At 40.4% G+C, this 17485-nt stretch overlaps 2 protein-coding genes across 6 annotated transcripts in view; one reads left to right on the top strand and one right to left on the bottom strand.

The window, feature by feature from the left end:
- The window catches only part of HERC4 (HECT and RLD domain containing E3 ubiquitin protein ligase 4), a 39335-nt gene that overhangs the window by 21731 nt on the left and 119 nt on the right, over window positions 1–17485 (bottom strand). For 2 of the 5 annotated variants that reach the window (XM_042862873.1, XM_042862869.1), the window contains exons 1-7: window positions 10174–10243; window positions 9240–9395; window positions 7760–8046; window positions 5234–5393; window positions 4167–4243; window positions 2145–2366; window positions 669–760 (exon numbers count right to left, since the gene is read on the bottom strand). In XM_042862873.1, the coding sequence (XP_042718807.1) occupies window positions 669–760; window positions 2145–2366; window positions 4167–4243; window positions 5234–5393; window positions 7760–7985 (777 nt within the window). In that variant the 5' untranslated portion in view covers window positions 7986–8046; window positions 9240–9395; window positions 10174–10243. Of the gene's footprint in view, window positions 1–668; window positions 761–2144; window positions 2367–4166; window positions 4244–5233; window positions 5394–7759; window positions 8047–9239; window positions 9396–9513; window positions 9682–10173; window positions 10244–17485 lie in introns of those variants that run through there. The other 3 variants (XM_042862872.1, XM_042862870.1, XM_042862871.1) reach the window with 3 other exon arrangements.
- Window positions 13852–17485, top strand: part of MYPN (myopalladin) — a 69609-nt gene continuing 65975 nt past the window's right edge. Inside the window, exon 1 of the mRNA XM_042862867.1 lies at window positions 13852–14059. The gene's annotated coding sequence lies outside the window, so the exon portion shown is untranslated. The remainder of the gene's footprint in view (window positions 14060–17485) is intronic.

Consider the following 17485-nt stretch of genomic DNA (forward strand, 5'->3'; position numbering starts at 1 on the left):
TTTTTCCCATTGTTACCCAACTGTTTTTTTATAATAACAACTAATTTTTTTTTTTAACACCTTTCTTTAAAAAAAAAATTTTTTTTTTTTTTTTTTTTTTTTTTTTTTAACCCCCACCCCTCCCTTATCACCACCCTCCACACTGGCCTTGAAATGAATGGCTGATTTTACATAGACCCTCACACTGAAATGCTTTCTAGAGGATTAGGTACATTTCCAATTTCTTAAGTACTTAAGTAGAAGAATGCAATTCAATATGACAACTCTTTAAAAAAACCACATACTGTCAACCCCCTGGGCACGGAGCTTCAATTCAATATTAACCTGATCTGACTGGCGATAAAAGCAATAATGTTGGAGGTGTTACATTTCAAAAGCAGCTAATCTCTTTAGCATACACTAATGTAAATACCTGCACAATTTTAATAATGCAACACACACTGCCTTATCAGAAATACTCTATTTTGTATGCTCACCTTTACCGTGTCTGACAAGATTTTAAAACTACAGATTTTCTGCATTTTTTCCCCAATTATTTAACCATTCTTCCAGTGCTTCCTTGCTTTCATCCAATTAACACTGAAGAAGTTTTATTTATTTCCTAGTCAGGTAGCATTTTCTCTTTAAAATATTGAAAATGAAAGCATAAGCATTTTTAAGAGTTGTACCTTTGTAAGGGCAGCAGTATGATCTTCTCCACAACATATATGAACAACCTTCTGAGTTCTCAGTGACTTCAGCAGGGTAGGAACATACCTGTCTGAGAGGTTTAATACAGCAATGGATTGTTTATTATGAAAACAAAAATCAAAAGACAAATAATTTCACCCATTCATTCTTACTCTGTTTCAAACAAAGAAGTGTTTTAGATTTGTTAACAAGATACAATTGCTGTGGCTGAACCTATACATCTTTGAGGTGGTAACACCACTACAGAAAAAAAAAACAGAATTACTATATTGAGTTATTTTGTAGCAAATATCCTCATTTTCACATGATTGACCATATGTTAATATGCAAATAATGAAATACAGAGCAGTGCATCATGCCTGCCATTGACCAGGACAACAGAAAAGAGATGACATGTTTCAAGTAGTTTATGTGCTTCACTATTTTATAGCATTCCATTATGTATCAATCTCTTATAGTTCAATTCTATTAAATGACTAATAGCATGGAACATGGAGTAGTCAGCAGGTATAACTAACTTCCTTCCAAGGTGGCAACAGAGCAACTTAAGTCATCAAGCTGCACAAAGTAATGTTTCTAAATGTTAATACTAGCATCTATAAAGCTGTCAGATACACAAAGATGTCTGGAAAAAGACCCTATCTAAACATAAGCAAAAAAAGCAGTTAATTTTGTGTAGAAGAAACCGAACTTTCCCACAAAAAAATGACTTCACCAGAAAATTACAGAAAGTCTGCGTAAATCTGTTATTACATAAATATGGCCACATTTAAAGCATGAATTCAAATGTGTTTCTTAATTACAATCTATTTTTCTGATTTTAGAGGGTGTTGGGAACAATGGACCAGTGAGAGAACATCAAATCACTGAACTAGCTATAGATTCTGTAGCTAACTGTATACTGAGGGAACCTGACAGCATATACTCCTGCGCCTTGGTACTGTATATACAGAGTAACAGAACTGCAAGAGAAACCAATTTTTGTCTAACCTAACTGCTTTTTGAAGTTGTTAATGAGTATCACCACCCTAATAGAGGAAATTCTGCAAACGGTTAGCTGAAAAATCACAAACTGTTCACCACAAGTGGCCTGAGAAAGGACAATATCCACATAATGGTAATAAACAATGAAGACATCTAATAGCTGGTACACAGAAAGCCACTCTGAAAGCCTAAGTCACAAAGAAAAATCTCACAGGAAGAGAACACAAGCCAAGCAGACTGGAATTTCAACATAATGCTGCCAGAATTTTCACTACAAAATAGCCACTGGAGCAAGGAAAAAAAAAAAAAAAAAGCCTAACTCTGTCCTCCTTATGTAATCTTGCACAACATTGGCACCATCAAATGTATTCAACAAAGGTTTGTTTTGTCCACTACTATTTTAGGAATACCGGTAGCTTCATATTCACAAACCAGGACTTTAAGCATGATGCTTTGCAATGACTACTCACCATTATCATCATTAAGACCCAGCTGTCCAAATTTGTTGCGTCCCCATCCAAAGATGGCTCCAGAAAGAGTTAATACAAAACTGTGAGCTCCTCCTGCTGCAATCTGTGCAAAAGGGATTCCCAGCAGAGATTTAATCACATGTGGGGAGTTTTGTTTTTTATACTCATAACCTAAGCCCAGCTGGCCATATTTATTTTGTCCCCAGGAAAACACTTCACTTCCTGTTCAAATAAGAAAAGAAATACAGTCAATGTAATTTAATTATATAAGATTTATTTACTTCAAGAAAAAGTAAAAGCTAAGTCAGACACTTACTTTCAACTATTTTTCAGTTTGAAAATGCACGCAAATCACTGAACACTTTTGAAGCAAAGCATTCTCCTGTTCAACCCAAATATTTAAACAACGTTTCCAACCCTCAGCGCTTTTCTCAACATTCCAGCTGCAGCAGTGACAGATAAACGGTGCTCAGTTATCAGGAACCAAGACGCTCCTCCATGGAGAGTTCCATCACCACACACACTCTAATGCAGAGAACTTGCCAAAGCTGCATGCCAAACATGCAAAGGCTTCCTATTTCCAATCACAAGCCTCACTTAAGCTTTCCATACAGTAGCAGAATTCTTTTTCACATGCAAATATTTTAAAACATTGTATTAAATATATAACTGATGAAGAATAAAGTAATTTGATGCCTTAAAACGTTAAAAACATATAATTTTATTTTCACGAAACACAAGTCAGAGAGCTATTTATGAATTCATTATCCCCAAAAGAAAATAATTTAATGAACAACCAGTGTTCATTATCATTAGGATGAACACCTAATAGCAAAGATATGGTACACCTTAGCTAACAGGCTGATTTTCAAACAGTAACATTACCTATGTCCCTTCTATCTCCATTTTTTCCAACAAAGTGTTCATCAAGATACCAAACATTCAGGTCTATCTCTTGAAATGCAGGCCATTTTGTTTATGCTGTATTTATTTTATACACACATATATATATGTCTAATTTAAAATACATTATATAGACATATACACAGAAATATAGAAATATTTTAAAATATATTTCATACATATAAAACTCAGACAAAGGGTTAACTTTATATCTCAGAATATATCCTTTATATCCTCAAAATAAAGGAATGTCACTAGATTATACAGAGCAAAGCTACCAGAACGGCACAAAAATCAATACAAGTCCATGAACAATTACACAGAGAATCAAGGCACAGGTAGTCAGTATAAATTAATGCAAATTTAAAGAGATCAGCATACAATGAATACCCCTCCTGTCCACTTTATGCAGCTGAAATTTTACTCACACGAAACAGAAACACTGTCAAACACTACCATCCTTTAGTAATCTGCCCTCTTCTTCCCCCCTTAACACCATGGATTTCCACAATGAGCATTAACTCTGTCCAGCAGCCACTTGTTTCAGAGTTTTTGGACACAACTCTCATTTGTCACAATAAAAACAAACAAGAAGTAGATTTAAATTCATGTTTGTCTTTATTGGCAGTTACATTTAATAGATGCTGTGGTGCTGTGACACGAGTGAAGCCAACTAAGTATATTCACAGACCCAGAAAAGTTTTGAGAAAACGTTTAACTATTCAAAATGTGGGTTATCATAGAAAATTAAATATTAACTTTAGAATCACCAACAAAAACCAACATTTACAATAGAAAAGCAGATGGCATTAAGTGCCTGCGAGCCTTGATAACTGTAATTTACAGGCTAAAACAAAAGACCAGTGACAAAGCAGAATGCTAGCAGGGTGAAAATGAAGTGAAATAAGAGAAAGGAAAGAAAAAAAATAATTAAAAAAGAAAATTACGTGAAAGCAAGACAATAAATAAAAAAGCACAAGAAAAAAAAGAAAGAATAATCAACACTGCCTCAGTTGATACATTTGCTCTTGAAATTTAAGTCTAAGTGAAACAGAACATTGAAAACCATAGAACTACCAGGTAAGAAATTATATATAGCTCCAGAAGAATCTTGCTTACCTTTTGAGAGTGCAAGTGAGTGATAATAACCACAAGCAACTTGCACAATTTGTATCTCTGATAAGCTTTTAATATTTCTATTGGGGTAAGAAAACAGAGAAGGAATTAAGCTGCTAGATCGTGGTATGAAGTAACAAGTCACATTAAAGGATAAAATCATCAAATGTGTCCTTTTCACTGTAATAATGCACATGAAACTAACTTAAATGCTCTAAAAGCTATTTAGTTACATCTTAAGTCAAAACAGCTTCTTTGCCAACATCTTCAGTGACTGTCTTATTTTCAAGTTAATCAATTCAGTAAAAAACCAAATGAAAGATTATATGTACTTTAGAGATGCTAGAAGGAGATGCCATTGCTGAATGGAGGCAATGAATAAAAGAAGCAAGAAGAGACTCTCCTTTTTTAGTTCTCAAAATGAAAGTAGTTTTACAACATATTACTCTTTTTTGAAATTAATATTAGCTGTAAAGGCTGAATTACATTCTAAAACTTGAATACTATTTTTTTAATCTCTAACATCAACTTCAAATTTGCTTACAAGCAAGTAGGCATCACACAATATAATCAAGAAGCAGCAAATACATACATTAAGCTACAGTAAATCTAGTACACTTTCATTTTGATGAGAGAAATGGGAACTCCTGAAAGGCCCGGGGACTTGTAAATTTGATACAGAATTGAATAACCTTTAAATTTGTTATTCCTATCTTCCACACTTACACAAGTCACAAACAGTCACGGCCAAGTTAAGAATTACTCATGTTCTAAAGAATTGTCACTCGGGTTTTTATCTATGTTGAAAAATAACAAACATGTTACTTTTCCAGTGTAACTTCCACTCTTAGCAGATGACAATTTATAAACTACCTTAGCAAACCCACTGCACACTTCTCACCTAAACTGACTATATGAGAAAGGAAATAAAACAGTCTGAGGCACGCAAGCTTAACAGCTAAAACACATTTCCTAATGAGTGTTCTTAATTATAACAGAATAGTCTGACTAGTGAAATTTAAGTACACTTTTTCAATGAAAAACTTTACTATATATTTATTGGTTTTAACCTGGGCACTCTGATGCATTCTTCTGTTCCAGGCAAGCCAAGCTGTCCATCAGTAGCCAGACCCCAAGCATATACCTGACCCTTGTCATTTAATGCAAGAGTGTGGGCTTCTCCACATGATACAGCTACAATATTTTGGGCATCCAGGGCACCAACGTGCTCTAAGAAAATAAGAAAAGAAGTCAGTAATAAAAGAAAAGCAATTAACAAGTTAATGCTATCCACAACAGTTACAGTCATTTATCTCCTAGATGTCCATTGAAATGACACCAAAGCAAGCCTAGAATTCTGCCAAAATAGCCTTATTTTACAATTATAAACATGCTTTCTAGGAGAGGTTAAGTTTGCCACTCAAACAAGAGCTCTTGCAATTAACCTGGCACGATCACATACAAAACCGCACAAACCCTGCAGATTTTGTTTTTCAATGTCTTCTTCTAACCTTGCTGAGAACGAATAACAAAATTCACTGTCAAATGACTACACGTGTAGACTTCTGTACGTGGGAAAACACCTCAACACAGCAAGTTGAATTCACCTATTCATTATAAACAAAAAGGAGCTGCAAAATAAGGCAGGACCAATTAAAGACTGAAGCTACTGATTTTGCAATTAGCTGCACAATGTCCTCTTTATAAAGCAAAACACTGCAGAAACAGATCCTAAAGCTTAATTTTTCTAGACGTACAATGCTCACCTGTGAAAAGCAAACACTGAAGTACCTGTGATTTTTTTTCCTGTACACAGTTCCCTCCTTGAAAAATCTTATGCCCAGTCTTCAAACGTGTGAATTCTACTACTGATTAAGAATCACAATAAAAACTCCTGTGTATCATCAATGTAGTACAGAAACAGCCTAGTGCAGCCTAATTCAGTTCCAAAATGGTAGTTAATGGTATCTGCAATGTGACAGACACTCAGCTTACAAAATAAAATTTAAAAAGGCAGCAAAAAATCACTCAAAACTGCTACCAGCTGGTGTTATTAAAGAGGTTGCCAGCCCAGTTTAGCTCATAAGGGTCTCGACAGCTCTGCCAGTAGAAGAGGTAACGTTTGCGCTTTCTAGTTCAGGCAACACTGTGTACATTAGGGCAGACCATCCTTACCAGCTCTAACCTAGCCAGCCTGACTTTGCTAACTAACATGGTTTTATGAATAATTCATAGAACCTCTGTGACCAGTAGAGCTCTGAGGGAAGGCAAGAGGTAAGAGAGAGCTAAATAGCACCGCTGGTGACACTGGTGGCAAAGACAAGCAGTGACAAAAGTATCTTTGTCCAGCAGAAATACACCCAGAAGAGCATGCACCCATTTGTAAAGACACTGAGCCTCTCTAGAATGCTCAGTTAGTTACCCCATTATATTTTTTAAGGGTTAAAAGACAATTCCAGCATCATTTTCAAAGTGTGACAAGTATTCAGAACAAGTTTGACAAGTTGAGTTTCTATTCCTATTCACAAAACAGAGTTTATGAGTTTATCAGTTTTAACACCCGTTTACTGTTTCCCAACTGAAGTCCAAATTAGTCCTAAGTTACACATCAACCACATGAAAAATCTTCATTTGGCATCAAATTCAAAACTCTGAACAAAGAATGACTAGAATATTGCATAATAGAGAGGTACTATCTTTCTTGTTTCCATATGAACAGTTTGTATCAATTATTGTGCCAAGTAACTTGCAAAACTCCTTCACAGCTATCAGAATAAACTCTTACTAAGGCTTTTCAGTTTGCTTACGAGATGCTTATTACAGAAGCACTGTCAGATGCACTGTTCCATCTCTCTCAGTAGCATGCAGATATGACTCACATGCACAGCTCTGAGGGGAGCCCATGTGCACACTCCTCTGCAGTCCCTACAAGATGTTTGCCAGCTCTGCTGTAGAACCGCACCAGGGAGAACCAAAAACTCATAGTAACATAGAAAAAAGGAAAAAAGCCCCTTTAAGTTTTACACTGCATCCTTTAGATTCTTCCAAATTCTATTGCTCTAGCAACGCATTTGTACAGAAGTTTTTCATCTGTTTCTGTTTTTTAAAAAAAGAAGTATTAAATCACACTGCTTTAATCAGACGTGCTCCATACAATACACTGCAGTATTAAAAACACACAACGTGCTTCTCAACTGTGGTATGCCAGATATTCATTTCCAGCACGTTCCAGTAGCCAAACCCATCCATACGGGACAACACTAATCCATGTACTGAAGAAGGTCATCTCCCCTTGGGCTTACAGCCGCTCAGTGAGTCTTCTACAGCCTTAGGTAAAGCAATTCCACACCGAAAACACTGAAACTACTGAACAGACTGAAAACTAGCTGAACTGGCAAAAATACGGGGACACAGCCACGCAAACCAAGCAAAGGGATGTTTTTTCTGTTAAAAACATGACTGATCTTGGAAGAACTACTGTGCATACAATTCAGCACACACACAAGCACTGACAGCCTTGGGCTTGATGTAGCATCACAAAGAAAAAACACACTCAAATACAGGTATGTTCTGTAATTCATTTCTTCTCAGCTTACCGGGTCTTTTCCTGGCTTTTTCATGCCCTAGTTGTCCTAGGTCATTGCATCCACACGTATAAACAGTCCCATCATCCAGGACAAAAACAGTGTGTCTTAGTCCACACCCCACATCTCTGATCCTTTTATTTAAGAAAAAGTCACTTTTTCTGGGTTCTAAAACAATCTCTTCATCAATTCCACCCAGTCCAAGTTGTCCAAACGACGCATTTCCCCAGCACAACATTTTTATGCTCTTGATTGCTGATCTTCCAGCTTCACTTTTCTAGAATTTTCTTTACGTGTAGCTGTTCAAAAAAGGGAAAATGGACAGCTTTTCAGTATTGTGCCTAGGTAGCACATAATCCACAAGTACACACAAATAATACAAAATATTTGTGTTAACCTCAGTAAGATCCTTTACTGGTCACTTCAAATTTCAGTTTTAAAATATGCAGATTCTGGGAGTTATCAAAGTTTATTTCAAAATTTTAAATATTATCCTCTGTGGCACTTCTATAATTACTTATTCTAAACTATTCAAATTACAGTCACTGCCATTTCTAGGCAGTGGAGGTGACCTCAAACATCTTCTAAGCTACTTCTAAGTACAGGTTAGTTTATTAACCCGGGGAGCTGCCTGGTTCCAGAAAGCTCTCTGCATGGCTTTGAAAAGATCCCTAAAAACAACACTTGACTCACAGCTCGGAAAAAAAAACAACACCATAGTCAGCTCTGATCAATGCAGTTACACAACATAAAGAATAAAACACGTCAATCATTATATTTAAACAACTGTGAGTCAACTGAACTTACAATTCTAAAGAAGAAACAGCTCAAACAGAAGTCCCAATTTCGCAATAAAATTAATACAGGGCCACAGCTTCACGGTTACTTCTGCAGTAGAAGGAGGCCGCACATACAAACTCATTCATGCCAGCTCTCATTGCTAGCATGACTGGGTTGCAAGTATTTGTTTCTGTGCTGACAAACTTTGTGCCTGTCTGCACAAGAATTACTCTTCCCTTACATTTTCAGTATTCTGGATTAAGACCTCAGAATGACTTTTTCACTACTACTTTTGCTATACTCCCACAACATCAGTTTCCCCACGTTTTCAGAGCAGTTTAGGAATCAGTGCAACACAGTGTAAAATCACTTCAAGTTTTCATCAACAGTGAGAAAACAGCATCAATAGCATGACCCGCAATACAACGCACAACCAATGCACTCTATCATATATTCTGCAGGATCATGTATATATCGCTTCAGTGTAAACTCGCTCACACAAGCCAGACATCAGCTAGCACCAGAGTGTTATGTAAACCAATGGCATGACTCCTGGCAGCATAGCTATTGGTGAACTAGGGTGAACTATTTTCCTTTGCAGAAGTCAACACAAAGTAAGCAAAATGCCTCTTGTTATGATCTCGCAAAAACAAAAACAAACATGCAAACAAATCCCAACCAAACAGCTTAAAATACATTGTGCTCTGTTTACCTATCTCGGGAGGTGACGCATGATCAAATATTTCCCTAGCTATATCCTACCACGTTCAGAAGGGAACACCGAATGGGAGAAGTCTTCAGTTAAGATACAGCCACACAACAGCAACTTTCACATGTCCGTAAGAGCGACTGCAGCACGAGCTTCAACCTGCAACACAAGTGAGGAAAAGGTGTACGGATGTAGCGCTTCAAGGCTCCCACGGGCAAGGTTTACCTTCAGTCAGGAAAAAATGAAATTCCTGCTCTCTATCCAAGCAGCTACGTACTTCCACACACGACTCGTTCGTTTAGTGTTAGAGCCAGAACCAAACCGGCGCTGTACTTTAACCTCACTCCCGGCAGCGCTGCTTCCCTGGCCGCGGGCACCGCTCCTTCCCTGGCCGCGGGCACCGCTCGCGTTGTCAGCCGCAGGGTTCTACTACGCGTGACGTCAAGGCCCGTCACACGCTGCCACCGAACAGACGGCGAGGGTAAGGCACGGCTCGTTTCCCGCTGGCAGCGGGGCACAGAAGGCTCTGGACGCTTCCCGCACGCACGGGCGCCCCACGCAGCTCCGCTCGACACGGGCACCGCCGTTCTCCCGCCGCCCCGCCCGGCTGCCCTAAAGGGAAACGGCCCTAACGGCTCTGCTCCTGAGCACGGCGCGGCAGCCCGCCCCGCAGCGGCTCTCCGAGAGCGATCCCGCCGTAGGAGAGAAGGCGGCAGCGGCACACCAGGTCCTCCTCCCGCTGCGACGGGGCCGCGCCCGGCTCCTCGAGCGGCTCCTCGAGCAGCTCCTCGAGCAGCTCCCCGGCGCCGCACAGCCGCCCCGCCCCGGCCCCGCAGCCACCTCCCACCCACCGGCCCCGGCTGCTTTCCCCGCGGCCGAAGGGCGGCTCCTCGGAGCGGCGGCCCGGCAGCGCGCGTCACGACGCGACGGAACTCACCGACGGCCGGACGGGGCTCCCCCGTTCTTCGCGAGGCCGCGCGCCGCGGCTCCCGGCCCGACCGCCTCGGGCTCCCACCGACCGCTCCCCACCGACCACCGCGAGGGCGTGAACGGCCCCGGCGCGGAGCGCTGACAGGGCCCGACCGGCGCCGCCGCGCAGGCGCGAGATCCGCGGGCGGGGCCGCGGCGCGTCCGCTCTACCGCCCCCCTTCGCCCCGGCCGCGCGCTCGGGGGCGGCGGCGCTGCGTGACGTCACCGGGCCGCCGCGTGGAGGGGCGTTGAATGGCCGCGCCCTGCGTCGCGTTGCTGTGGTGCTGCCGCCGGGAAGGGCGGGGCGCGTGCGGCTGTGAGGAGTGTGAGCGAGAGGGCGGGAAGCCGTGGGGGCAGACGAGCGATGTAGTGAGGGGGTCGGCACGCCCCCGTCGGCTCCGTAGAGCGCCGGGCGTCGGCGGTGCTTCCGGCGGGGGTGCCGGCGAGGAGTGGAGAGCGCGGGTTCGGCGTGCTTGGTTTCTGACATCCGAAACGTGCCTCCGGTCTCTGTGTTCTGTTACGGAAGCTGCGTTTCACAAATGGAAACGAACGCAGTTCTCTGAGTTGCGCGTTCGGTTTCCGAGCTCCTCTCGGCGTCGCGTTAAAGCACTCGTTTGCGCTCAGCGCGTATCTCCAGTGAAGCAACAAAATGCCGATTAGCACAGGAGACAGCTTGCTTAGCCTGTTTTTTCCCTGAGAATTTGCTTACGTCGGGAGGACGGCTCGCTGCGGTTCGTGCAACGGGGTGGGGAATAGAAGCGGACCCGAGGGATGGGTCGGGAAGGCGACGGGCTTGGCGTTGCTTTGCCCTCTAACACAGTATGCTTAAAAACGAAAGCAAATGGGATATCTTGGCCCAGCCGTCACGTATCCCTTTGTATATCTGTACAGGCGAGGCTCCATAGGACTGCTGAGGACTTGTGGCTCTAATTGTGTCACTGAGGATCCAAAGCAGAAATGTTCTGTTCTTAAACGGAGAAAACAAGATAGGAATGTCTGCTACGCAACCAAGTGATGCAGCACTTTGCAGCGTGGCAAATACACCGATGTATTGCTTGAAGGAGAGATGCAAGTGATTTGCCTCCATCCGTTTTGCATACAGAAATAGAAAGTTAGCAGTGGCTGCCATACATACCAAGTAGAGGATGACATTTTATTCATTACCTTCTACACTTCCTTTTATGCAGAGACAAGCAGGACAGTAACTGAGTAATCGCACTGCAGAGTAGACTTTAAATGTTAGCAGTCGTTGTGCAATGTGCCCTCTGGCCAGCATGTGGGGATATGTCCACGTGCTTGAAGATAACAGTGATATTCCCTGTGCAATTTTTACATAGGAAAGTATTTTTATTTAACTGGCCTTACAAATCAGAAACATGTGAAGCATGAAACAGCGTAGAATGTTATCCAACAAATCTCACCTCCTTTGTGTAACAGACATAGCTATTTTATTTAAAAGAATTACTTTAGTTTTATATTGCTGCAAAATAAGTAAATAAAGTGTGCCTTGAACTAAAGTACAAATGTATTTTGACTCCACTTACTACCTAGCTTGAGAACTTTTCTGTCAGATGACCCTCATCCTTCCTATCTTAGTGCCCTGAGAAAGTTTCTTCCTTTGTGGGACTAAAGATGCAGAAGCAGTGGGGGAAAGGGAGTGCCACATCACTGTTTGGACCCCCTGCACTCAATACGACCAGTTCAGCATTCACCAAATGGCCACTGTAGTTCCGCAGCAGCACCAAAGAGAACAACATGCTCTCGTGGGTGACCATGCTTGCATCTCAGCATTCTCAATATCCTTGCAGTACTTGTAAAAAACAGTATTCTGCAGTGATGCAAAATCCAGTGAATACAAGAAATGTAAATACAGTTGACTTCAGGAAAGTGATTTAGTTCTCATAAATGCTTCATTATAGAGGGCTAGCTATGACAGTTGCAGTCTTATTGATGGTCACGACAAGTAGGAAACTCTTTGCCATTATTAAAATAGTAATGCTTGGTTACTGCCTGGTGATTGCTGTCAGCACAATTGTTTTTTTAATTTGTATTCCAGTTAAACGCCTATTTAGACAACACAAAAATGAAAAAAAAAAAAATACATGCTAACTATCCTTATTGTTAGTACATTTGGTGTGCATTTGGTGTACGTTAGTATGCATCCAGTAGAGCATACTTTGCTCTAATACTGAGAAATATTCAGTTAGTACATGTGTTTCTGATGCTCCTGTGTAAAACTCTCTGAATGGCGAATATAGGGATGAATTCTCTTCCCTCTGTCTCCGTTTTCTCCCAGCAGCAGTCAGTACATACTTTTTAAACATTAATTCCTCACTTCAAACCCCCTCCCCCTTTTTTTTTAATACTCTGATATGTCACAGACAACAAAAAATAGAAACGTGTCCAGAGCAGCTGATAACATGAAATTAGAGGTGTCAGCTTTTTGCAGTGAGAAATTGCTAACCTTTGCGATAAGCTTTTGTTTAGTGGTGTGTTCTTGATTAAGACAAAGGAAAGGCTTTAGAAAGCAAATGGCATTACAAACAAGGCAGTGACAAACCTTTTTATGTGATTTCAGTTTTTCTGTGTTATCCTCACATTTTTCACAATGTCAATATTGGATGTTAGTGAATTAATGAATGTGCCTATGCTCTGCTGCTTTACAGCTGAGCACGTGGTAGTTCTCTGCCTGCCCACCCTCCACATTGTAGTGATTCTTGCTAGCTCATATGTAAATGTGCTTATCACTAAGACCAATTATTTGGTAACTGATGGCAAAATAGTGGGGAAAAAAATGAATTTTCTGACACGTTTTTGAATGTTTTTGAATCACTACATAGATGCTAAATCTAAAAGATTGCAAGCTCTTTGTCTAACCTGAGGCATGTAATTAAGGGAGCTGTTAATGAGAAGCAGAGGAGTCACACCTCCAAGTAGACAAGAACAAAAGGCTACATTACCCTTCATGCCTCCAGGCCACAAAATATAGCTAAAATGAAGCTACTCATAGGATGACAGATGTACAGAAAATGGAAAAGCAGTGAAGGACAACCATGGATGCTGGACAGGAAGACCACACCGAAGGGAACCTGACCTTTGCATGAGGTATGCAGTTCTTGTGCTCACAAACTTCTAAGCAGATCCAATATCCCCAAGCCCACACAAAGAACAGCTGGGACTCAGAGCAACTACCCAGTTTCCTTGGCAGTGTGGCAAAAGCCACAGAAGTGCCAGGTCATTTGCAGGCTGGGGCTGAAGATGCTGAATATTTTCAAGCATCCCACACAGAGAGGGTTAGGAGTGCAGTCCCTCCTGCATGTGACCCATTCTCCTCCTATTGCTGAGATATTTCACACTATTACATTAAATTTTCTAGTATATAACAACAACAGAACAGCAGGCTAGAAGCTGAATGAACACCAGGAAATTTCCATGTTGTCTTTTGTTTGTTTTTATATTTGTTTGTTTGTTTAAGTTGGATGCTGACACACCAATTCCCATGTCATTAAACTGGGCTTTTGGTCAGGCTGGAATACTGAACTTTGATTTTTAAGGTAAACAACTCCAGAAATACAAAGATAATATTTGAGCCAGTTCAGCCCTGCAGACACCGAATTGAGGACACACTGAACCTCAGCTTACAAAATAGCAGCTCCAAGTGGTGCCACATGTAGCTGATTCTGACATGACACTGTGTCTTTGCATGGCAGGATGATGAAGCACCCTAAAATTAGCCGTCTTACTATTTCGTAAAGAGCAAGCAGAAAGGTAGTAGGCTGCACTGAGGAGAACAAAGAGGCACAGGAGAGGACCAGAACTGACTCCCATGCACAGACAGGTCCCACCACTTCATGGTGAGCACTCTTGGCTTCTTTGCAAATTTCCATCTTGGACTGTTTAGTGTAATTCCCTTTCCTAAGCACAGGGTGACCTTACTGTGAAAGAAGAGTGATTGTGCAAATGGTGGGGGGATCTATTCTCTCAGTGGGCTTGGGAAACAGTTGGGAGGAAAATTTGTGATGAAAACAACAGTGATGATCTGTTTTCCTTTGGGGGGAGAAGGGGGACAGAACTGGCATGTAATTCACAGAATTAAGCTTCTTGTTCATGGAATAGAACTGATAATAGGAGGAAAAAATAGTACTGTTATGGGATCCAGAAATATCATGATAAAGCTCCCCCTCTCTGCTGAGCCAGACTGATAGTTTCCAGACATTCAGCTCTATTTCCACCCCATTTCTTGGGCTTTGCAATGAGTAAGCTTTGAGAGAAATAAACTATAAGGCAGTGGGAAGATGGGTGTGGACGTGTTTGGGTATGAGAGTAAAGGAAAAGGTTTCAGAACAACAATGAAATTTGCAGATGAGGGGCAAAAAGAAACTGTAAGGAAACATTTGAATACCAGAGGGCACAATAGGCAAAATAACTAATGGATGCTAAGGCTGATTGCGGGGAGAGAGGAAAGCGTGATTCCCTAGGAAGGAGAGGACTCAGCCACCAGTTCTGTGCAATAGGCTATGTGGCTCCGTGACTACATGAGAGTCAGGACGTGCTTTTTTCTCTATTCCTATGATAGGACACTGTGGAAGACTAGATGGGAATGAAATAATTGACTGTGAGACACAAAATGTGACCAGAAATACTTCTGCTGGTAGTTCTCTCTCACAAATATGGGACTGTTTTGTGACAGAGATATTTCTGTTTGGTAAAGATGGTTAGATAGTACTGTTTGCAGCTTTCATAATTTAATTCGGGATGAGACTAATGATTTCACAGGTATTACTGAAACCCAGAGGGACACGATACTTTAAGATCTATTTTGGTGCAGTTAGCAAACGATATTTGGTACAGCATGGACTGTGCCATTGGTATCAACTTCAGTACAGGAGATCTCTGTTCAAAAGTGGATTAAATATTTACCGTGGATTAAGACTCTTGGATAGGTGGAAAATTAGATTTTTCTTGCACAGGTTATGAAGGGCCTCCAGAGAAATTATATGTGAGCAGTCAGAGACTGGAGTGCTTGGAAGAACATAACTCTGAATTTCCTACAATATAAGTCTGAATATTAGCATTGGAAATAGAAGAATTGCAAAAAAGTTGATATGATTTTCGGGAGAGAAGCATAGTAAGCTGCACAAGATCAGCAATCAAATCCTTGTAACTACATGAAAAAATGTTGCTTCCAAGTGCACAATTTGCATGCAGAAAAATTTTATGGCTGCTCATGTTCCTGGAGATCTTGCATCCCTATAATTAACAAGCTACCATTTAGAAAAGGAAAACTGCCACAGACAAGGTTTTGTTTCTATTTAACAACACTGGAGTTGTGCAAGATGTTGACCATTTTGCTGTTGATTTTTTAATGAGCGATTTAGAGACTTATCTCCAGAAAATCGTGGGATAATGTTCTTAGAAGACTGTTCCTTTGTTTATTTGGTCTGCCAGCACAGGAAAAATGGCTTCAGTTTAAAACTTCAAGCTTGTAAGAGGAGGCCAAAGCAACTATATATCATTTTCAAGCAGAAATAGTAGAGCAGTCACCTGTGCCAAACCTCCATTGCATTTAGCTGGCATTTTTTTCTTGGATAAGGAGGGTGGTATCAGTGACTCATCACCCTTGTCTGATTGACGAAGGCTTTCTTGTCATTAATGTCAGCAAGCCACTAGGGCACCACAAATTATGATCATTGATCCCAGAGAGAAATGATTATTTGAGGGGTACTGGATAGTCCCCACTTAACACAGACATATTTACTTATTTCCATAAAGGAATAATACACAGCTATTTCTATATCTTCTAGGCAGGGTTCTGGAACAGCAAAATGACCCTTAAACACACATAATTATCAATCTGAGAGTACTCCTAGGGCTTGGATCTCTGGAGATGCAAGAGAGATTGATTGTTCCTGAGTCTCCCTTAGGAAAAGGCACAGCATTTCCACACCATCAAACTGAGACACAGCAGCTTCTCTACGCCCCATGACCCAGTGGAGACATCCACCACCATACAGATCGCCAGCATGAAACTCCAATTTCATCACAAAAGACTTCCACATTTTTTATCTTGTAAATCTGTAAAGTTTTTAGCTTCTAGACTTGTAAAGCTTTTAGCTTGCAAACATGTACAAAATATTGTGATCAGTGTGACAAAACTTTTGCAAATACAAGCAATTCAGCACAAGGAATACTGCATGTTGATAAGCTTGCAGCAGTTTCAGCCAGGTAAACACTCTTCAACAAACAATATAAATTTACAAATTAAATTCTTCTCAATGTAACAATATAATTTTTTTTTCTTTATCTTTTTTCCTTATTAACTTCATGCTTATTTGGCCTGGTAGATAAGTGGTTGCTTTGTAATAAATAAACCATTTTTTGTATAAAGAAACCACTTTTCCTAAGAAGTAAATGACATATGATCTTTATATTTTTCCTGGCCTCTCGTTCAAGCTTGAGCCTCTAAATAGCTCCTCACCATTATAAATATGCTTGGGTTATCTTCTGAGTTTATAATAACCATAAGCATTAAAATAGTTTGTTTATAACTCTAATAATCCCTACTGGCTTCCCTGCAGAATTATAATAGACATGAACCTAGAAGCATTTTGTTTATGAGCACTACAACTAATCATAATTTCCAGTGAGTTATAACAGCAAAGAGCTATTGTTCAAGATTGCAGCATCTGCTCATTTTCAGGGCAAACTGACGGCTGAGGTTTAGTTTGGAATATTTAACAGAAATAGATAAAATTCTGAAGTTTTCACTTTTGCATTTGTTCCTGTGTGCCATTAGCATGACAGCTGATTTTAGCTGGATACAGAGCTCACTATTTGCCCCAGTAACAATTAGGCAGATACTGTTTTTATATTAATTTTCCCAATTAGGCAGATACTGTTTTTATATTAATTTTCCCAATGTTTTCTAACAAAACCACAAGCCGTTTGACAAAATTTTACATTTACATATTTTAAACTGAAATTTCAAGTATAAGAAATATACAGGTTTATATTCCTTCTGTGCAGAGAAGTCAAAAACTTGAACGTACTTCTCACAAATTCTGTCCATGACAATACAATACCAGCAGATCCTTCAGCTTTACAACAAATATGTGAGAAAATTGAAAATATATGTTATAAACTATTTTATGACAACATAGGCTTTGTCTTCATATCCTGTCCTTGAATTTGCAAACAAGTAAATATTTCTCCACAAATCTATGTTTTCCTGATTTAACATCAAGCACATACTTTAAGAGTGTGTCTAAAATTTTGTTCAA

The sequence above is a fragment of the Lagopus leucura genome, unplaced genomic scaffold, assembly GCF_019238085.1.
Source record: "Lagopus leucura isolate 7727_CA_CO unplaced genomic scaffold, USGS_WTPT01 Super-Scaffold_739, whole genome shotgun sequence".
NCBI classification, from domain to species: domain Eukaryota; kingdom Metazoa; phylum Chordata; class Aves; order Galliformes; family Phasianidae; genus Lagopus; species Lagopus leucura.